This window comes from Neurospora tetrasperma, assembly GCF_000213175.1.
Source record: "Neurospora tetrasperma FGSC 2508 unplaced genomic scaffold NEUTE1scaffold_5, whole genome shotgun sequence".
In the NCBI taxonomy this organism is placed as follows: domain Eukaryota; kingdom Fungi; phylum Ascomycota; class Sordariomycetes; order Sordariales; family Sordariaceae; genus Neurospora; species Neurospora tetrasperma.
The window spans coordinates 313,519-335,520 of NW_009799103.1; the positions used below are offsets into that span (position 1 = coordinate 313,519).

The window sequence follows — 22,002 nt, forward strand, 5'->3', positions numbered from 1 at the left end:
GGCTGCACCCTACCTACCGAACCGATGTTTGTCCCTTGTCCCTTCCTTGTTCCGCGCGCACACAGGCAACTTAATCCAGGCCGGGCACCTAGGCTGAACTCCATCTCCCGGCCGGCTGGCCGACCGCCTATCTGGTCTGGTACTACATATTGGCATGGGGACGCGGCAAACCGAACTGGTGTCACTATGCTAGACGGTGAAGGATGGATGGCTTTCGGTGAAAGTGTGTCAGCCAGGACTTACACTAGGACCCAGAAGGGCGTAGTTGTCAAGACCAGATGCCTGAGTGATGTTTTCCTCGTACAGACAGGCAGGCTAGGCCTACGGGGCAGGAAAAGCTAAGGTGTTCGGGTGTTGGCGTTTGACCGTTGGCGGCGGCCTCATGACACTTTGGATGACTCTGAGGTTGAGTCTGAGGAGGTCATGACCGGATGGACGCAAGTGGTCAAAAGACTTCTTGCGCGAGGGAGGTGGTTATATAAGGTAATGTTGTGTTTTCATCTGTTGTGTCTTTTTGTTTTTCCTTCGATCAGCTTTCACAAGTCAAACGTTCAACGAGAACCAGCAAAGCTCAACCGACCAACACAATACCCAAACGCTCACTTGCACGAAGCAAGACAAACTCGACCCACGCCACGACAACAACCTTTCCCCAAACCAAAGCAAAGCAATGGCCTGGTACACCACAGACTACTGCACCCTCTGCTGTCGGCACATCCCCGTCTACTCATGGTACTACCACTCCTACACCTGTCATCGGCGCACCGTCACCAGCACCAGCACCAGCGCCCACGGAACTCGGCGCTCGCACTCGCGTCACCGCCGCGAGCATGATCGTGAGCGCGAGTACGAGTACGAAACTACCGTCCGACGCACGCGCAGCCGAAGCCGTCATGGGTCTACTTCATACTACTACTACCTCCCCTGGAGATATCATCGCCCGGCGGCTGCTCCTGCTCCCGCGCCGGTGAGATGTCCTACGCCTGCTCCTCCTGCGTTGCCGGAACCGCTGCCTTGTCGGAGCCGGAGCAGCCGTCGGAGGGGTAGCGAGGATACCTCTAGGGATAAGGATAGGGGGTGGAGGAGGAGGACGGTGGATATTTATATTGAGCATTAAGGGGAGTCGTTCCCTGACACCATCGACGCTCCTTTTTGGATCGACCAATCATTTCGTCTTTTCCTTGGACAAGAAACCAACTTAATTCGACATACAACCCGCTCGTTACCTACCCACCGGTCGCTGCCATTGCCCGTGGTGGTCTAAACTCTCATTTGTTAAACAATACACAGCACAGCATCTCTCTTCTTTCTTTTGTTCATGTGGGGCGTTAATGTTTTGATGGAACTGGGTACTGAAGATACATCAGACTGGATAATTAAGTACCTAACCATGTGATTGGAATACACTGCTTGGAATTGGGTCAAGGGACAGACGGACAGATTGTAGTGGACAGGATGAATGGTAAATGAGACACGAATGCATGTAGAACAGTCTAGGTAGCCCTAGCGCCTGGAATGAAACCAGATTGTCATTGATATATGTAGCGTACCGCGCTTGTGATGCAGGGACATTGTGACCTTGTCGTCGAACTTGAGGAGGGCCGAGACCTTCGATCAGATGATCACATGTCTCGGGTCAGAGGTTGTTGCAAGAACAGTAGAGACAAAGAACATTTCGACGGTTGTGTACCTAAGGACAGGTCTTATAGTAGTTTCCTGGCCCTCTGAAAGTTCATGAGAAAGAGGAAAAAACAAAAAGAAAAAGGAGAGTGTCTCCCCGACCCATTCTTCTCTTCGCAACCGTTGTCCAGTTTAATGGGTTAGGGTTTAATACGGATGGACCTTGCCCAAATTGATCACAACTTCGCCTCGCTCAGGACAAAATCAATGACACCCGAGTCCCCCATCCAGAAACACACCAAACTCAGCCAAGCACCACGAAAATCAATAAATTGTTGTGTATGCAGTTTCCGCTAACAACGTAGTTCAAGCCTTGGTAATCCTATTGATTTCATGGTATTCGATCAATTGAATTGTGGATGGTTTTGTGTTAAAGCTGCCCAGCCTTTCGCCCGGTGTAAGATCAAGACTTGGACTTGGGTCTCATCCATTTTGTCTTGAGCGAGGCCACCTACCGTCCGGGCCTTGGCGTGCCGCGGAAACTCCACTCGTGATCTGCCGTCATCCGAGCTGCCGATATCAATGATGCCCCGATATCGTCTTGTCATTATCCGTTGCATATGATTTGATCCCATCCCAACCGGACTGTGGTCTTCATTCTGCAACGACTGTTCCGTGTCGTTTTCCTACTCTGAAATCCATCGCGTTTGAACAAAAGACACTCGTCAACATGACCATTATCGGACACCCGCTCCGCAAAAGAGAGTACACTAGGTCTGAATCAACTTTGACCGACAAGTTTTGTTGCGGCGGTCAATATGGCTTCCCACGCGGTCAATCGACAAAAGCGAGGTCATCTTTTTAGGAAATCGAGGTCTTCATCTGCCGAGGCTGCTTTCGCAATTGCAAATCATCGGCTGTCCTTAATAAACTGTCCAAGCAGAGGTCGATGACGACCGAGTTGGTCTATTCCCAATCCAGAAGGTACCAAAGCTGGGGAAAGATAGTGCCGGGGCGGGGTGACCAATCGCTTGGCGATCGTTGCGGCCCCGCTGTGAGCGCACTGCACCGACAAGCGATCGCCGGGCAGTACGGAAGGAAGAACTTTTGGGGGGGCCGCTGCTATGCCGCCGCAAGAGAAGAGAGACGATGAGTGTCGGGTCGAGAAAGAGTCATGCGGTTATGTTGTAGTGCTTATCTATTTTTCTCCTTTTTTCCCTCAATTATCGGGTCACAATGCTTGAAAGACATCGCGAGATATCTGTGTTGGAATTGGGGTCTCCATCATCGCGGGGGACCCCGGCCCGATGCTTAATTCAACTTGGCAGGTCGCTTTGCCCCTGCACTGCCCTGCCGTGGTTACCATGACATATCCCGGCTCAAGCCCGGACGGTCAACCGTCAAGATGCGGAAGGTGGAGGATGCCCGGTTCTGCAGCCCTTCAGTTCCTTCGCCTTCTCGCGTGCCACCACCACCACCCCAATTTCCATTGCTCACAACTCAATCGTGGGAGGTTGGCTTCATTGGCTCCAGTCATCGGTTACATTCGCAGCGGCCAATGGCACGGTGGATGACAACCAGGAACGACAAGTAAAAAGTCAATTCGTGTTCCCGTCCCAACAGCTCCTTCCATGTTCGGAGAATTATACTTGGGCCAAGTGGATCTATTGAACGAACCACGTCTGTTGGCGATATAAGAGCGCCCGTAGGTCCCGTCGCTAGTCATGGCCGCCCTCCCTTCCTCTCCTCTCACCCTCTCTTCACCCTCCCCTTCTTGCCCTCACCTCTTGCTCCCCGCGAGTGAGGCAAGATCACCGGCAACATGAGGTTCTTCTCCGCCGCCACCGCGCTTCTAGCGGCCGCCTCCACCGCCCATGCCGCCTTCTTCAAGACCATCGGCATGGAAATTGGTCCCATCGACGACCACATCGAGTCCCTCAACAAGCGCGCCCAAGTCGAGGGCACTTCTGGCTACGGCACCTTCGACCAGCTGATCGACCACAACACCCCCGAGCTCGGCACCTTCAAGCAGCGTTTCTGGTATGGCTTCCAATACTGGAAGGGCCCCGGCTCGCCCATCATCCTCGTCAACCCCGGCGAGCAGGCCGCCGATGGTTTCAATAAGTCGTACCTCTCCGACCAGCGTCTGGCCGGTTGGATGGCCAAGGACATGGGCGCCGCCGTGGTGATCATGGAGCACAGATACTGGGGCAATTCCAGCCCCTTCGACGAGTTGACAGTCAAGAATCTGCAGTATTTGACGCTGGAGAACTCGCTGAAGGACATCAACTACTTTGCCGAGCACATTGAGCTGCCCTTCGACAAGACCAACGGCAGCAAGCCTGCCAACGCCCCTTGGATCTTCTCCGGTGGTTCTTACTCGGGCGCCCTGGCCGGTTGGCTGGAGGCGCTGTACCCGGGCACCTTCTGGGCGTATCACGGCACTTCTGGTGTGGTCGAAACCGTAGGACACTTTTGGACCTATTTCGTCCCTGTCCTGGAAGCGACGCCGCAGAACTGCACCAAGGATTTGACCGCTGTTATTGACTTTGTCGATTCCGTGTTGCTGCATGGTACTCCCAAGGCCAAGCGTGAGCTCAAGTCCAAGTTCAAGCTGCAGGACTTGACTGATGCCGATTTTGCTTCGTAAGTTGTCTTGAACTGTCTGTCAAGCAAATCAATGCTGACCTATTGTCTGCAGTGCCATTGAGAGCGGCCCCTGGAGCTGGCAATCCACCCAGTTCTACTCGGAAAAGACCACCGGTTACACCCCTTACTACCGCTTCTGCGACTACGTCGAGAACGTCTGGCCCAACTCGACCAACAAGGTCCCTGGGCCTCTCGGTGTTGGCATCAAGAAGGCCCTCGACGGATATGCCAAGTGGTTCGTCGAGGAATCTCTTCCTGGCACCTGCGAGTCTTCTGGCTACGACGCTTTCAAGGGCGAGGATAACGTTCTCTGCTTCCAGAACCAGAACGCTTCCAACCCCATTTTCCACGACTTGTCGGTCAACAACGCCTACAACCGCCAGTGGAATTGGTTCCTCTGCAATGAGCCGTACGTGTTCTTTCCCCCCTCTGGTTTACCGTTCCTTTATACTGACATGCACGCAACAGCTTCGAATGGTGGCAAGATGGCGCCCCTCTTGGCCGCCCCTCCATCGTCTCTCGCCTCGTCGACGCCGACTACTGGCGCAAGCAGTGTCCGTTGTGGTTCCCCGCCGAGAAGGGCTCCAACGCCACCTACGGCATCAAGCAAGGCAAGCGCGCCGAGGACGTCAACAAGTGGACGGGCGGCTGGAAGCACACCAACGGCACGCGCATAATGCAGGCCAACGGTTCGCTTGATCCCTGGAGAGACGTTACCCTGTCGTCCAAGTTCCGACCCGGTGGTCCCTTCAAGGGCAACAAGAACCACCAGGTTCGCGTCATCGAGGGCGGTACTCACTGCTCCGACTTTTACGGTCCCAACTGGAGCGCCAACGAGGGCATCAAGAAGGTTGCGGAGGAGGAGGTCGCTCAGATGGGACAATGGGTGGCGGACTTTTACAGGAAAAAGGGGATCACTAGGCCACAGTAAAAAAGGGGGTGGATGTTGTTGTTGTACATATGAGTGTTGGGTACCTATGATTGAATGCCTTCATGTACATACCTAATAAGAGTATAAACGTAATGATAGTATTTTTCTCGGCAGCTGGTTGATATGGATGGTGGATGATGGTTGGTGATACGTGGTGACGATAGTCTGCAATTCCCAAATTATGTACCAAGATGTCTGCAGCAAGGTTCAGGGATATGTAGGCGCCAAGTCCGTGCATTTCAACCATCCAATAACAATAGGGCCGCTGGTCTAGTGGTATGATTCTCGCTTAGGGTTCAATCCTGAGCATTCTTGCGAGAGGTCCCGGGTTCAATCCCCGGGTGGCCCCGATTTTTTTCCCCCTTTTTTTTTCTTGTATATATCTTTTTTTCTTTTTTTTTCCTTTCCTTGGTAGCAACGCTCATTTTATGAAAACTTGACTTGTATCGTTTTTGTCACAGGATAGAAGAGCTGTGATATGATTGTCCTACCTCTAAATGCGTGCATTTAAGGTCTATTTAGCGAATTTCTAGAAAATCGACAATCTATCACCTTTCTTTCCCCTTTTTGTCCTTTGACTCGTCTTGCACCCTCAAATCCTCGCAACTCCTTTTTCGCTTTTATGTATGCTCTCCTCATCTACTTTAGCACCACGCATGATTCCGAGGAGGATATGATGATGGTGTTCCTTCTCGAGGAGACATCGGACGAGTGAGGTTGGCAGAGTCGGTGGGGGTATAGCACATTATACCATACCAGACCCCGAGGGAGAGGAGCATATTACTGCTGGATATTTCCAAGAGGACGATGCCGGAGAATTAGGAGGTAGGTAGCTGGTTATACCTACCTACCTATATAGGTATATAAGTGATAAGCCAATATGGTACGAATTGGCTACCTATCCTGTTACACTGTTCTCGATGCATTTTCCTGACTGCTCTCTGGCATTTGTTGCTTCAGTTTCATCATCACGACTTGTACATCCTTTCCCCGTGCCGCTACCGTTCTATCTTGAGGACTAGAATAAGATGATTCGGTTGCTAAGGTAACTGAAGAATGGGGCTAGATTACGATGTCTAATGCAAAGAGGCGAGAGTTTTACGCATACAGAATATGTAAATTTTTGTTCCTAATTTCATCCAACAATGTATTTCTTGTCTTAAAAGAGGCATCGTGTCCAACCTATATGATGTAATGAAAGCTTGTTCCTGGGATATGTCCCCGAAATGCATCGAATGTTTCCTCGGCTTGAGAAGGGATCCCTGGGGTGTAGGTATGAGAAAGACCTGCCTACCCTAGTTCCATTCATGCTCATAGATCTTTCTCCTTTCCACCCACAGGATAACCTTCTTCTTCCCTTCATGGTCCGGGTCATATTTGATCAAAACTCGCCCGTTCGCTTTCTCATTCAGATCTTGATCCTCATTCTCCAAAGGATGATATATCACCTCCTGCCACCTCGCCTTGCCCACCTCCGTATACGGATTCAACAAGCTAACAATGGATCCCACCGTCCGCTTGATTCTGTCCCACCTCCGCTCATAATCCCCCATCTTGGTATCATCAGCCGGCGCATCAGGCCTCACCAAGAAGGCTCTGATGTTATCGCCCTCCTCGTTCCCAATTTTGCGCGGGTCCAGCTTCTCCTGTGAGACGATGGTGCGACGACTGGCACCCTTCTGGAGCGGCGTGATCACGGTCCGCTCAAACACTTGATCGTCTGTTTCAGAGGGTCTAATGCGCCAGTCATCCGCCGTATCGAACGAGATGGTCTCCCAGTAATGCGTCGTGTAGACGCCGCGTTGGCTGATGATCACCATGGAGGTGCAGCCGCAGAGGTGGCTGGTGCCGACGCTGATGGCTTCCTTTCCGTCAAAAGGAGTGAACAGGGCCGTGTTGACGTCGGTACCCGTGGGAACCTGCCAGACCATTTGAGTGGCTTGAGCTATTTCGTTGACCATGAATTCATCTTCATTGCCGGGGGTCGGTTCGGTAATTATGCGCGCTTCTAGCAGGGAAGCATTGTTGTTATGAGATGCTTGAGCTTGAGTGTAATAGGAGTTTCGGGCGGAAATGGAGTTCGCAGTGGTGAACACCACAGGGGGTCTGCAAGCGCCGCAAGCTTTGTGGCCTTGGCTTGAGTTCCGGCATCCATCTCGCTTCTTCACGGGATGGTGTGGATGAATGGTGAACTTGGGAGACCGTCTGGATGGCAAGTGTGTCTGAACGCCGGCATGGTTCGCTGTGACTCAGTTAATACAATCTCTAGGTAATGATTTAGGCCCTTGTAATGGTCATCGATTCGGAAGTTCGACCTACCTGATAAAGACAGAAGCGCACTAAGGCCGATGAGAACCACGAGAAGCGCAAAGCTGGCCCGCGCCGTAAGAGGGACCAAGGATGGCTTCATATCGTGGGCTGACGGTAGGGAAAGTAAGGTGAATAGAATGGATAAGAAGGGTGGTTGATATGGAAGGAAATTGTTCGAGGTTGAGATGCGTTAACAGTGATGAGAGTGAAGGTTGAGGCCTATTTGGAAAGAAGAACAGGAGAACGGCTGGGTCTTTTATATATAATATTCGAGAAACATGGGAATCAAAAGTCTGAAGCTAGAGGTATCCTTTGGGTTCCTAAAACTTACTCCTCTGGAGTGACCTTTGTCTTTTCCTTCAGAAAGTCGTAAATTTTAAAGTAATGTTCGAGCTTCTGGCCCCGTTCCTTAGCCAACTCTGCCGCTGTACGGCCTTGGAACACTACATTGGGGTCAGCTCCCAGCTCAATAAGCGCTTCGACCACGTCACCTCTGTTGTGCCATACGGCGCAGTGCAGCGGCGTTCCTTTCCGTTTGGGATCGATATGGTTGATGTTGGCCCCGGCTCGCACCAGCAGTTCGACCCTTTCTCGGCGATCTGACAACCTAGTTCTGGATCCGACGGCATAATGAAGGATGTTGGGCTCTAACGCTGCGCCGTGCTCCAGAAGGAGACGCATGGCACCGTAACCCTTCTCTGTGACCGCAGCTGAGATGAGGGGTGAGGGGGCCCGATCATGAGAAACGTTGGGGTCTGCACCATGGGCGAGGAGCCAGCGCGTAAGGTTCTCATTGCCAACGGACATTCTGGTCCCAAAGATGAGTTAGCATCCTTGATGTAGAGGGTTCATGTATGTAACGATGCTGAAAAGTTGAGATGATCCTACCGAAGTGCTGTACCATCTTCAAATTCGGTCGTGTTGATGTCAAAGCCGTACTTGACAAAAAGTTCGAACATGGTCGAATAGCCGCGGCTGGCGCTTCCCACAAAGCTTGACCTGTCAACATTTGCGCCTTTGGAAAGCAAGATGTCGGCCACAGCAGGGTGACTACCCCATGCAGCCTTGGACAGGCCTTTCTGCAGTTGGTCGTCCGATACGACTTCGTTTTCGAGGATTTTGGTAACCGCTTCGACGTTGCCGGTTTCGCAAGCGGTGATGAAGTCGCTTTCCGCAGCCATGATCAAAGTGTTGGTGAGGCGCAAGTATGCTCAATGTCGAGTTAGAGAAGGGAGAAAAGTTAATGGTCAGGTAAAGGTTGTGGTGTGAAAAGAGGCCCCCAGCTACGGACACGCACTCAGTGAAGTCAATTTCCTACAGTCGGGTTGTTGTGGTGGGAATGAATGCTACCTCGAGTTGGCGGGGTGTTGAGTTGAAGAACCAACAGCCGAACGGTGAGGAGACTGAGAGTAGAAGTAAGTTTCGTCTCTTTACCTTATCCTTCCTTGTTCCTCACGAATGGACCTGCATACTGCTGTTGCTGTGCCTTTAACTTGTGGCTTGTGGGGGCCGCGGACACCAAACAAGAGCCAAGGGCCGGGCCGACGGCTCCTGCTAGATTCGGCAACCATCATGAGTCAATGTGACCTAAACCAACATCCACCTGCATTCGATCCTTCCGTGTAACTTTTCGGGGGCGGTGACATCGAGATCCACAGCAATCCTCAGGTTTTAAGCCCCTCAACTTGTGTTCCATGCAATGCCGTTGGATTCCAATCCGCGACTGTCACGACTCCATTCAGAAGAAGAGAAATGCCAAGGCACGAGCGGTATGTAGGTCTTCTTGCATCTGATCCCATCGAGACCTTTTAGCGAAGATCAGCCACGCTGACATTCCCAAAGGAAACAACAACATCCACACACACACACTGTACCAGGCGCCAACTGTTCAACATGACACTTCGCCTGACATCTCATGATGATGTAGGCGTGTCGTCGGCAAGGTGTGAAGGGGCATGCCACCAATGCCACCCAGCTCAGCTTCATCTCAGCTTCATTGAGCTTGTGAGAAGCACAGTGAGGAGAGACATCATCAAGTATGTCATCAGACGACAGTCTGAACATATATAAGATGGCTGTGTCCATCTTCAATCAAGTCTGAAAGCAGCTCAAACAGCCAAACCACACCATCTTCACACTCAACTTTCAGCTGAACACATTGTTCCATTGTCTCGTCCACCCCAGTTCCCGGCCTCAATATGCGGTGGCTTGCTAGAGACGCCTTCGAGCGTGGGTTGGGCCTTCTTTCCCTTTTGACACTGGCAACAGCAAACCAAGTGCTCGACCTTGGAGCTCTTGACCAGTACACACCCCTTGTAAGCCACCAGACCCGGATCCTCCGAGTCCTCTTTTCACACAGACATTCGGAACTACCACTGACACTCATCACACAGTGGAACCCTCCCTCAACCCTGCCCTCAAACACAGTCTGGCTTTCCGCCAAGGATAATGACCATGAACGTGGATTTCTGGTTGCCGTCTCCCCAGATGTCAAGAAAAAGATCAACGACGCTCTGAAGGACTGTCCAACTGTCGACAACCTTTGCTTCCAATATGTACGGGGAATCCTCCGCGAGGCCGACTTGGAAGTCGACAGCAGCGTCAGTCGCCGAGACTTCTCACGCATCGTTTCGCGCTTTGTCTTACTTCTTGGTGGCTTGTTCGTAGGAATTGCTTCCGTTTTCATCGCCCAAGAAAGGTTAAGTCAGCAGCACGAAGTCCCCTTATCCCAGTTTCTTCCTGCCGCCCAAGCTACTCAGGTTACCGCCATCACTAATGGTGTGCCACTGACCGTATCTGCGGCTGGAACCGCTGTGGTGACGGTGACCATGGCTCCAGATCCGACTACAGTTACCGGGTATGTTGGCCTCGTACTCAACTACCTTCATAGTCTCCCACATGCTAACTCCATCCTTCAGGCTTGTCACCCCCAGCGCCACCGCCGTTACAGGCAATGAGAAAGACGCGGTTGCTGGAGACACGGTCATCACCCTAGACGCATCCCTGGCTAGCCGCCTGTCCGAGATCATGCGCCGAACAACAGACTGCAAAGAAGGCAGCGACTTTGACGCAGAGCAGGGATCAAAGCGAGACACCAAATATGGCGCCGTAGTGTGTGGTGTTCGGGGAGCCGTCGAGATGGCCACTCCCGGTGGACCTCTGCACGATCTGACTCTCATCCGAGTCGCCACCCCCGACCTCCTCTCTAAACTGCGAGCCCCTCTGACCGCTGCCGCCCAGCGTGCAATTGACATTGCAAAGGACTATGCCCCGTTACTGGAGATGCCACCGGGAGTCTTCGACGACATCATTGTCCTCGTCTTTGCCTTGGGCGTCCACAATATCATCGATAACGTTCCCCTGAGCGGAAGGAACATTATTCCCAAGGACATCCTAGATAATACCAAGCAGATCCCTACTACAACAGCCACATCGTGCACCGGCACCGCAACGGCTTGTCAAGCAACCTGCACCGAAGTTGGTGCCCAGTTCTTTGCTTGCAAAACCAGTTGTGGAAGCTGCGCCACTCAAACGACCTCGATTCAGACCGTCACCACCATTGCCTGGCCAGGACCCGCAGGAGGAGGACCTGTGGTCCCAACCGCCACCGCCCATCCCGAATGCCAGATGGACCAGCCAGGCATCCTGCCCTGGAACATCTTCGACGGCTCCGAGTACAATGTCGTCAGCCACTTCTGTTCCGAAGTCGACCGCCAGCCTGCCTCTTCCCGCTCTTGGATTGTCGATGCAAAGGGAAACAAGATCCCCGTGCTGAAACAAGTCAAGCCCTCCTACTCCATCTCCAACAAACGATCACCACCCACAACCCCAGACACTTACAAAGACTACCGCGTCTCCCTGCAATGGCGACCTTCCCGTTCCTCCGCACAGTCCGACTGTCCCATGAGCTGCACTGAAGCCTACCGCGCCATCGCCGACTCTACCTGCGGTCATACAGGCGGCGAACAAAACGTAATGGCCCTCTCCGGTTCTCTGGACGTTACCTGTGGCACTTACTCGTACCACATTATCCCTCCTGGTTCTTCTTCCGACAGCGGCGGTACGCCCCTGGCCCTCCAGGAGCAGCAATGCTACCTCGAGTCACAGTGGCCGAAGCACTTTGACGTGCACGAGGGGTCAGTCAAGCAGGCTGCCAAGGTGGCGTGCGGAAGCGAATTAAAGTTGCCGGAGAAGATGAGCAAGGATAGTAAAGCGTGGGAGGATGTGCACATGTGGGGACGGACGGGGATGAAGTTGAAGATGCGCGTCGAGTGGAAGGATGGGTGTGTGTTGGCGGGTGGTGTGGCAGAGCAGGAGCCGAGGAGGCCGTTGGGCGCGGGGGGTGTGGACGGGAAGGATGGGTGTTATGAGTTACTTTACAACGATTGGAAGAATTGTAAGTCTTCTCTTTTCCAGCCACTCCATTTGGTGGTTGAGGTCCAGCGCCCTTCATGAGCAAGTCGTTTGCTGACGTTTGATCGATATAGGCAACAACGGGGGTGTGGGTGGCTACCGACAAGCTGGCTGCTTGGTGTATTCCTTTTCACCAAAATGATGAGTGCTAGGAGCTCGGGACGTTTGTGGTTGACACCAGGAAAGAGACCGGACCTCAAACTCTGTTCTTCTGGTTTCACCGACGACGGTCGTAAGATGGTTGGAAGTCACGGGGAACCATGACGGCCCTTGGCGTTGGTGATTTTGGCCCCCACAAAGCACGAGAACGACTGGACGGCACGCAGGTCGATCCGTAAAACAGAACATATCTACACAGTGTCCCTGTATGTTAAGTGGTTCATGAAGATCTTCCCGTATTTGTTCATTCCCCGCTCACCTGCCCTTCATCTCCAACATCGCAACGAGCTGAGAGGTCTCAAGCTTATGCCCGTTCGGTGTCACTCATATCTGGGCTTCGATCACTTGTGCGGTATAACATCACCAAACAATCTCTAGAGCACTTCCCACAATCACGTCCTCCATCCTCCACTGTTCAACACCATTATTTCAACCGCAATTATGACCATCACCGCGCACTTGTACCATCCCGACTTTCTCCCCGCCTGCCGAACCGGCAATCTCGAAACCGTCACCAGGATCCTCAATCACGAGACTCCACAAGTATCAACAGCCCAGCTACAAGACGGTCTCACAGAAGCTGTGCAGGGAGAGCATCTCGCCGTAGCAGACCTCTTGCTCTCTGGGGGAGCCAGGGTCAATCGGAGGACTTTTCAAGGAGCTATCATCCGCGGCGACCCAGCTACATTCGAAGTTTTTATCAACAATGGGTGGGATGTTAATACGACCGAGTTTGAGGAGGGGACGGCGCTTAGGTATGTGTTTACTTTCCTTGCCTTTGCCCATTGTAACTCAACCTCCTGTCCCATCGTCATATACCACATTGTCTCTCGTTTCCAGGTACCTACCTACCTACGTACCTACTTACCCTATCACTTTCACTCAAAGAAAAAATAAGAAGAGGCTAACAATTCACGGAACACTCCCCACACCAACCAGAATGTCCATCAAGAATCCACCTCTCATGAACCTCCTTCTCACCCACGGCGACGCAGACCCCAACCTCCTCTCCATCCCCATGAGAGGCCGAACTCGCCGCGCTCCCTCGGCACTCACCACCGCCATCGTCGCCGAAGGCCAAGCAGGCGCCGACGCCATTCGCACCCTTTTGGCTCACGGCGCGGACCTAGAGCCCAACATGCTCCATAGCGCCATCGAGGCTAGTTGCAGGTGGAGGAATGTTCCTAACAAAGACCAGGCCTGCGCGGAGCGGGTTCGATTGCTCATTGATGCAGCTGCTGCACAAAAAATAAAAGGGGGAGACAAGGAAAAGAAGAAGGGGGGCGTTCAGTGGTACTTGAATTATCTTGACCCTAAGAAAAAAGGCACGCCGCTGCATTGTGCGATTTGGTGGCGGAGGTTGGAGACGGTGCAGGTGTTGGTTGAGGCAGGGGCGGATGTGGTGGGGTCGGCGTTGTATAGAGGCATGACGGTGATACAGGCGGCGAGGAGGAGGGTGGAGATGATGGAGGGTCAAGGTCATGAGGAGGCCAAGAGGATCTGGGAGTGGTTGACGGGGAGGAGGTGGGAGGATTGCGATGGTAGGGAGGAGGAGGAGGAGGAGATCGAGGATGTACCGGAGGATGTCGGGGAGGGGAAGAGTACGCTGATGGTGGAGGAGGACGGGGTGGAAGTGGCTGAGAATTGTGCATGTGGTGAAAATACCTCTACGGGGATGGGGAGAGATAGACCGTACCTAGGGTTTGGAGCGTTGGATATCAAGCTGACATTGTCCGGTTATGATACCTAGAATAAGGTAGTCTAGAAGCCCGCGCGGGTTTTTTTTTCGCAACGGGCGCGGGAAGGTTGTACTTGACGTGGTGGGTGACATAGAGCGAATTGATAGCATGGGTTGGGGATATTAAGAGGAGGAGTGATGTCGCTGAAGTAAGACGGTGGCGCGGTTGAGTTTGATCAAGTGGAAAGACAATGTGGAAGAAAAGAAAAGGGAAGAACAAAGGGCAAGAGAGAAAAGGAAGGGGAAGAAAGAAAAAAAAAAAAAAGATCACCAAAACCGCTGCCAGTGTACAGAGCTGGGTGATAGGGATGGGGTAGGTCACAGCACACTGATCTGGGACTTGGTCACTTCCATGATCTGAGATATGCACTGTAGATTCTACTGCAATGCGAACTGGATGAAAACCTGTGGGAAATCGATTCTTCACAAGTTGCGACGATATTGTCTATTCACGCAAATCATAGACCTCACAACCTCCTTCATCTCGCAGAAAGACACTCAAACAAACTCGGCAACACGCCGCTCATCAACCACCCGATATCCATCCTTGCCCTTCTCAAATCTTCTGCCTCTTCCGGTGACCCATGATCGCGCATCATCTCCTCCAGACGCATCGAGCAGGCCACATACTGCTGGTTCGAAGTCATGGACAATCCCTTCTTCTTCCACTCGAACACTTCCGACCACTGTTGTGTAGACTCGTAGTAGTCGCTCATCCATCCACAGTAGACACGTTGGATTGCTTTCGAAACCTTTTCCGAGGATTGACTCGAGTCTGACATGGCTGTGACCTTGTTGTATAGGCTATGTAAGCGCTGAGCAAAGTCAGGACCAAAGTCACCCCTGTTCCATCTCGTTGCCAAGTCTTTGCTATCAGGGTCGTTCATGATGATGTGTTGGGCGAACGAGGAGATCTGTGAATCAAGACAGAACGGGACCAGCTCCTCCTGTGAAGACGGAAAGCAATAAGGTGGCTCAGAGGGACTATCATCAAGGTAGTGAGACGGGTATGCGTCAAGGGGACCATCACAATCGTTGCGAAAGATAGGAGTGTCGGCTTGCATGTCTTCAGGCTTGTGGTTTTGATCGATCATCCAAGGTTGCTCTGTGCTTTCAGAAGCATCCGAGCCAGAGCACGTGTCCGTTCCCGAGCGTGATCTTCGCTTGATGGCATACTTGAAGAAGTTCCATCTGGCAAACTGGTTTTTGTACATCTTTGGTCTATGTAGCGCGTCGTTGTCAGTCTTGCTTCCTTGAACAGTCAATCCCAGGAACAAGGACCACTTACGTTGCTTTGAAATGGTAGGTATTTTCCATGATGACAATGATGTCCTTGAGGATGTGGTTTTGCACAATGTACAATTGGTGGATGACGTTTTTCCAAGGCTCCCAATCCTCCGCTTTGCGTGGGACCATGGGAATATGCGCCATGTGCCCCTTTGAACTCGTACTCAATGTGGTATGCCTCCTCACATGAGCCCCACCGTTTCTACCTGTCTTTCTTGGGTAGGAGGATGTGCGACGATGACGAGGCGCAGTCTCATCACTCCCTGATGGACTCGCGGAACGGGATTGCGGAGGAGATGGGAGCTGGAAGTCTCGTTGGAAACCTACTAAAGACATCGAAGGCGGGCTCAGTAGGGCATCGGTGAATGTGTTGCTGGGGGTGAAGAGGTGCTCCTGCTGGCCATGGGGACTTTTATCCATAGAGAGACTTGAGAAACTCTGCTCGGGCACGGAGTAGTCTTCCTGAGACTGCCCGTACATGACTATGTCGTCTTGCCTTGCGAGAAATGCTGCAATGATGTCGTCTGGAGTTGGAGACACGGACATTGGTTCCGGGCCGGTACCCTCTTGAACAGCGTCTGTGGTCATGTTGGTGGTTGTTGGAGAGCAAGACCTGTCAATATGGTTTGTGGTGTTGCGGCGAATGGACAGAAAAAGGCAGAGTCTTTGTGTTTATGTACGACGAGATAAAGTCTGGAGAGGGAAGGGAACACAGCATTGGTGGGGGGATGTTCATACACTCTTATATCGACCATGGCTCCGTGGAATCTCTAATCGCTGGTGGCAGGTTGAAGGCATCTTCTTCCAGTTGAGAATTGACAAATATCTAAATTGGGATAATGGGCCGTCAACATGGACAACAGCCAACATGTGCCTCGTCCAAGGCAGATCGGATAAGGCAACGGTAGCTGTGAGGTCCAGTTAGTCTTCTGAAATGGTCGCGACCCGGGAGCCTGGCTGGGTGATGAGCATCCCTTGTTTGTTGATAACCTATCGGCTGTTGAGAGCGGGAAAGGAAGCGGAGGTACGTACCTTTGTCCCGTAAGCCATCTTGTGCAACCAGGCGTGCTGTGCCACCCGACGGCATCCACCGCAAAGCTGGAAACGGTCCCAGGGTCCGTCTAGGACGGCAGGACGGCTAGATTCTCGGGAAGTTTGCGCCGGTCAGATAAGTATCTTTGCCAATCTTGTGCCGCTGTCGTCTTGCTTACTGTGGTTGGCGGTAGAGAAGTTCGGCAACCTATTCCATCAGTTTTGCTTCGCTGCCTGTTGCCGCCAAAGCCGCATCCAGGAAACCTTTCAGCCCATAAAGTATCCGGGATCTGCCCAAGGGAGTTGATTCGCAACATCAATGTCTGTTCATATCAGCTCCTGACGAGTATCGGGTTGGCGCCTAGGATTTCGTCGGTTCGCAAGTTCGGGACAGGGAGAAATGAGATGCTGTCATTCTGACCACGTCGCGATTTTTGCCGTGGACAATCCGGTGTTGATATGGCGGTGATTCATCCTTTCTTTCCTCTTTTTGCAGTGAAAGTTGTCTGGTGGAAACAAGAGGACGACGATGCGAGAGCTTCAGTGCTCTTCCCCGCCCAGACAGCTGGTGGGTCAAATGGTAGGGTGACCCAGTCCCCGTTCCGAGCGAGGTCCCTTCCCGCCTGGACCGCCCCACTTATCAAGCAGCAAGCGAGAGCAGAGTGGAGACACTGTCTTCTACTTCTACCGACTTCAAGCACAACCGACCCACATCTTCCATTTCTGCTGCTGGTTTCCAACTTTCTCTTATCTTCTTATTTGACAGTTCCCTGACCATTACTCGGTCATCGTATCCAACCAGTTTCCAGCTTCGTTACTAGCGATTTTCCCTGGGCTGAAAAGGATCTCTCCCCTCTGCAAGATCTTTAACTCGCCGCCTCACTTGTTGCAGAAAAGTTCGGTCGGCGTCCTCCGGCACAGGGACATAGTCATATGCCTCGTACGAAATGAAGGTCACCATAAACGCCGCCAGCCCCAGGGAGATTATGTACGGAACCGCCACATACGACTCGGAATCCCACGGCCTCCTCTCCAAAATCGGTGTGCACACGACAATCGACAGCCCGATCAGGTAAAGGCCGGTTGACCACGACATGACCATGATGGAGCATTGCCAGAAAAACATTCTTCGTGCGCTCAACACCCATTGCGGCGGCGGCGGCGGCGGCGAGGATTGCCCAGCAGCTGTCGCCGTTCCGACCACCACGGGTACTACGGCACCTGCTTTGCTGCTGCTGCTGCTTGGTTGACTCCCCTGTGTTGATGCGCCAGCTTGTGCTTCAACATCTGTACTACTAGGAAGATGCTGCTGGGTCAACCTCTTTAGCGCCAGGATCTGATTCAGATGTCGTAGTATGACCTTCTTTGCCGAGTCTGCGTCGACGGGATTATCCACGTCCAAAGCCTTTTCCTCGTCGAGCAACAGGAGTAATAGTTGCTGTTGCGACGCGACACCGAATCCCAGGATGCACAGCGCCAGCGACGCGTACCACAAAGCTGGGCCGGTCCAGTGTGAAGTCTGGATGCTTGCCCAAGAGAGGGATGCAGTGACAATGGCTGTCAAGGCAAATGCCTACATATCCGTTATTAACACGATAACTTCATGGCTGAGTGGTGTTGCCAAATCTTACCCCGACTATTATACGAGTCAGTTCGTCCCATTTCCCTGCCCGCCAAGTCTTGACGGCCTTCAGTAGTGTCGTTCGATTTGCCGGTACTTCTATATCCAGGTTTGCAACAGCCTGGATCTCTTGGGCCGGCCGAAGAGTACAATATATAAACATATGCTGATATGGGAGCGTGACCCAGAACCTGGCCGCAATCAAGACAGAAGTGCCTGCCTTGCTGAGCCACTTCATGGTTGAGACTTCTTTTGGTGCTTCGAGAAGGCGACAGGTGTACAACAAGTGTTGAGCTGTGAGTTAAACACTTGTTTACTCCCTCAACCAGCGTGGGGGTTCCCGCTAAATAGGACTCAGATGTGAGGTGGAGTGCTGTGAAAGTTGAGTCTTCCCAAGAGCCCGACTACAGTCCAATCACAAGGAGATGTTTATCTACCTAGCTACATATGCAGGTGGACCAAAGGGAGGATGGCGTCTTTCAGCCTCATTCATCAAAATCCACTTGTTCCCTCGCTCATTGCACATCATTCACGCCGCATTTGAACCTAAAAGACATTACATACCTTCTGTTAGGTGTTCGAGATCAATGTCCTTGCAGTGGATCTACACTAACCTGCACGGGCAGTGACATGTCTCCTCACCATAGGCTGCTAAACGTGATTTGCCCCACACACGGGTGGCTTGCAGTTGTGCAGATTCAGCTTTGACAGCCTGATGATGCTGCGCACCTTGGAGACACATTGAAACACTCATAACATTGGTATCTGTCAAGTCATTGGAAAGAGGTAACTACGGATGAAGGACGAAGTGCTAGTGGATGTATCAATCTGATTAAAGATAAAGAGATAGAGAATTAGACAAAGAAGGAGGTACAGAATAACCATGTGTGGATCATATCTACATGTGTGCCAAGGAATGCCAAGAACTGGTGATGGCTTCAACGCTGTCTGGAGGTACATACACTATACTACACTCAACTTTTCTTTTCACTTTTTTTTCCCTCCACCACCACCACCACTACCACCATCACCCTTTGTGACCAGCACAATTGCAATGGCCCTTTATGTTCCAGGTCCGACATACCCGCCCTCTACCTACCCACCTATATGCTTCCACAACAGCGCCTCTTAACAATGAGAATTTCCAGTTTCTTTAATCACTCCAGTCTTGTCCTAGGCACACCGAGCGCTCCCAAGCGCACTTATTTCAAGAGGTGGTATTGGTCAAATTTACTGCCTTCTACTGATGATTCTTGTCCCTGGTCAATGATGCACTGCCACAGCACAATTTTCGTATTATCCCTCACTGAACTGGTGCAGAGGTCGATGCAGAGTTCTTTTCAGTATTTCGATTTCTGCGCGCGCGTGTCAGTTAGTGTTTTTTTTTGTTTACACTCGCTGCTGCTGATGGGCCGATTCGTTCCTATTTTCTGACCCCTTTCAACTTCCCTTTTACACTCAAAGGGACGAGAAGTTAACCTAGAAGCAAAATGAAGAAGTTTAAGTAAACTTCTCGCAGGCAACTAATCAGGCTAATACTACTTGTAAAGATATAATACCACTAGTGAAGGAACCACCCGTGTGTCCTTTACCTTCACTAGTGGCATTAGCCTGATTAGTTGCCTGCGAGAAGTTTATTTGGACTTCTTCCTTTTGCTTCTGGGTTAACTTCTCGTCCCTTTGAGTATAAAAGGGAAGTTGAAAGGGGTTAGAAAATAGGAAAGAATTCATTGGTGAGATGTTGTGTGTTTGTAGCCATTTCTGTAACCCTTCATGTTAACCCTATAAGGAAAACTTTAAAACCCTCTGACTTGTTCGCATTTGCCGGGCCATGCAATACCTAATTTCGACACTGTCGAAGGACCAAAGGCTAGAGACTCACCATGAATATGGTGAGTCATTTCCACTGGACTTTTACCATCAACAAACCAAGAACCATCTCGAAGTCATTCGAGTGACTTCTTCGTTTCTTTGAGCCGAACTCGGCCGAGCCTATTCCACAACAGGGTTAGGGTGGGGATCTCATGACGTCACCAGGATCTCCGTCCGGGACCAGCCCGGGACAAGCTCCCGGAAGTCCATATTCGGAACGAAAGGCATCATGATGGTCATCGGCCGCCGCACTCGCGACATGCACCGACGGCAGCGACGACAACCTTGATGATTCTCCCTCTGTGTCAAGATGGGAATAATGAATTGGGTATGTAAGCATGATGCCCTAATGAGGAAATCAGGACGTGAATCACGGTGATATGGTTCACTAGAGCTTCCTCATGCTTCCCTGAGTGGTCTTGGCTGTAAGCTCCCCGTGTTGAAAAAAGGGCGATAATGTCGTCAAGGGCGTTTCGTTTGTGATGTTTTCCAAGGCGGGGAGATCTATCAAAGCTGGGAGGGGAAGAAAAAATAAGAGTGGCACGGTGATGGTGGAGGAAGAGGAGATTGATTGCACACAGGACAACGAACCCATCGCGTACTTATTTACATAGTTTTGAGAAAGACCGCTCGTCCGGATTGTTTGGATCGTGCACTTGGCGGTGGTGGGATTGATATTTGGAATTATACTATTGAAGATGCCTGAAAGAGGCGAAAAGACATTGCATGTTGGTTTGAAGAGAGAGTGACGGAAATTTGATAAAAAGTGAAGACAATCCGTCTGGTGGAACGGATAGATGGAACGTTACGGGGCACCGGGGAAATTCAAGGAGCAAAAGTGGGGGTGGGTCATCCCCCGCATTCTGGCATTTTGGGAAGGGGGTGTTCTGTGAAGGGAGGGTTCTCTGACCTCTACACTACCGGTGTCAAGTGGACAAGGTCTGGGGCACGAGACGGACCATGTGAATGTCTTTCCTCTGTGTAGGACTTCTGCCTGATCGTTTTGTTCAGTTCTGATGTTGGCACGGGAGGCTTGGACTTTTGCTTTGGGTCGCAGATGCGATATTTCAGTTCTTGGCTTGGATTAAGCCGAGTTGCTTCGAGGCGACATATTGCCTTTCATCAAATCCAGAGTTTATCATGATTGCCATATAATGCTGGTGTATCCAGAAACGGTCAAAAATGAGAATCTCAGAAGCCACCCTTCAGCATCTCGTCGACATAAAAACAAAGGTTGGTGGCAACCGATCACCACAATAACTAATCAGCGGACAAGGAAGTGGCCGGGATGGGAGATAGCCGACGGGACCCTGAAGGAATCTCGGGGCCGCTTTTCTCCAATTGGCGGTCCTGCTGATGGTAATTGAATCGTCGCGGGTGATCGATCTTCTTATCATCAGTTGCAGGAGGGAGGCCTGGGATGGAGGGCCACAAGGCGCAGGCCGTCTCTCACGTTACACGCGCGAATGCAAAGGTCATGCTCCGTCATGTCCATCGTTACCTCTTTTGAGAGTTTTGTCAGCTTACACGCTACTTCCTATGGTATATTGCGGCGCGAAGAGCCCCAATCTGTCAAGCGATTTGCACACATCTCAGCCTTATCAACCTCGGTGTCTATGGTAGTGGCGAAATGCGTTGGCCTTTATGCGAGCCTTACTATGCTGGGCTATATCAACCGTATCGTGTCATAGTCGGCTTGGCTTGGCTTGGAGCGTCAGACGGACACTCACTCGGCCCGGGAGTTGTGATGCCCAAACTTGCATTTTGACAGTCGCCGCCGACAACGGAAGGACGGTTGGGTCGAAACACGGACTCCATTAAACTGAACATATATCTCAATTAGGTAGGTAGACTTGGTGTGATGTATCATGATGGTGGTGCCCATGGTGTTGTCACCAGATGGCCCCGCCAAGCCCTACCGGTTATGTACTCGCCTGTGCGGCTCCCGAGAAACTGAAACGACACCAAGCAAGAAGGGGAAGGTCAAGATGGCGACGATCCAAACAACTGCCTGACCACATGTTTCTGTTGAGTTTCCTGTTTGTTTTTTTTTATTATTCAATCGTTCAGAGACGGACTGCAATGTATCGAGGCAACAGGCAGATTACCAAGACATGATAACCACAAGTATCGTGAGACACACATAACTTGCCTCCGTGATCCGGCTCTTTGGTCCTTCGTTCTTTTGCAAATCGCAAGTGTACCTACTTACTATACTCCGTCAGCAGTGGTCAGCTCAACTCAGCCCTCTGTGCCACCGCACAAGATATATTCGCCTTTTTTTCCTCAAGTTGCGGTCAGACGAGCGACACAATCGTTTCCTTTTACATGATTACACTAGACGACTTTTGTCTGCGAGGCAAAGGCAGC

General features: G+C 51.6%; 7 protein-coding genes across 7 annotated transcripts; 4 read left to right on the top strand and 3 right to left on the bottom strand.

Annotated features, from left to right (window-relative positions):
* Positions 1-670: 670 nt before the first annotated feature.
* NEUTE1DRAFT_147669 (uncharacterized protein) lies at positions 671-1,249 on the top strand (the record flags this gene model as incomplete). Its single annotated transcript, XM_009854604.1, has 1 exon — positions 671-1,249. One exon carries the CDS (start codon positions 671-673, stop codon positions 1,115-1,117), a length of 447 nt encoding a protein of 148 aa, XP_009852906.1.
* A 2,141-nt stretch (positions 1,250-3,390) lies between these two features.
* NEUTE1DRAFT_117639 (uncharacterized protein) lies at positions 3,391-5,312 on the top strand (the record flags this gene model as incomplete). Its single annotated transcript, XM_009854605.1, has 3 exons — positions 3,391-4,266; positions 4,322-4,678; positions 4,738-5,312. 3 exons carry the CDS (start codon positions 3,443-3,445, stop codon positions 5,198-5,200), a joined length of 1,644 nt encoding a protein of 547 aa, XP_009852907.1.
* A 1,678-nt stretch (positions 5,313-6,990) lies between these two features.
* Positions 6,991-7,251, bottom strand: NEUTE1DRAFT_117640 (uncharacterized protein; the record flags this gene model as incomplete). The annotated part of the gene is made up of 1 exon (XM_009854606.1): positions 6,991-7,251. A coding segment is annotated over one exon (171 nt), but the record flags the coding sequence as incomplete, so codon positions are not given.
* A 2,332-nt stretch (positions 7,252-9,583) lies between these two features.
* NEUTE1DRAFT_147672 (uncharacterized protein) lies at positions 9,584-12,336 on the top strand (the record flags this gene model as incomplete). The annotated part of the gene is made up of 4 exons (XM_009854607.1): positions 9,584-9,825; positions 9,904-10,367; positions 10,429-11,906; positions 11,998-12,336. 4 exons carry the CDS (start codon positions 9,709-9,711, stop codon positions 12,063-12,065), a joined length of 2,127 nt encoding a protein of 708 aa, XP_009852909.1.
* A 187-nt stretch (positions 12,337-12,523) lies between these two features.
* Positions 12,524-14,071, top strand: NEUTE1DRAFT_123573 (uncharacterized protein; the record flags this gene model as incomplete). Its single annotated transcript, XM_009854608.1, has 2 exons — positions 12,524-12,837; positions 13,022-14,071. The coding sequence occupies 2 exons, from the start codon at positions 12,524-12,526 to the stop codon at positions 13,830-13,832; spliced, it is 1,125 nt and encodes a 374-aa protein (XP_009852910.1).
* A 144-nt stretch (positions 14,072-14,215) lies between these two features.
* On the bottom strand, positions 14,216-15,713 carry NEUTE1DRAFT_85086 (uncharacterized protein; the record flags this gene model as incomplete). Its single annotated transcript, XM_009854609.1, has 2 exons — positions 14,216-15,041; positions 15,109-15,713. 2 exons carry the CDS (start codon positions 15,693-15,695, stop codon positions 14,300-14,302), a joined length of 1,329 nt encoding a protein of 442 aa, XP_009852911.1.
* A 1,243-nt stretch (positions 15,714-16,956) lies between these two features.
* NEUTE1DRAFT_147675 (uncharacterized protein) lies at positions 16,957-17,998 on the bottom strand (the record flags this gene model as incomplete). Its single annotated transcript, XM_009854610.1, has 2 exons — positions 16,957-17,712; positions 17,771-17,998. The coding sequence occupies 2 exons, from the start codon at positions 17,996-17,998 to the stop codon at positions 16,957-16,959; spliced, it is 984 nt and encodes a 327-aa protein (XP_009852912.1).
* Between the last annotated feature and the right edge of the window lie 4,004 nt (positions 17,999-22,002).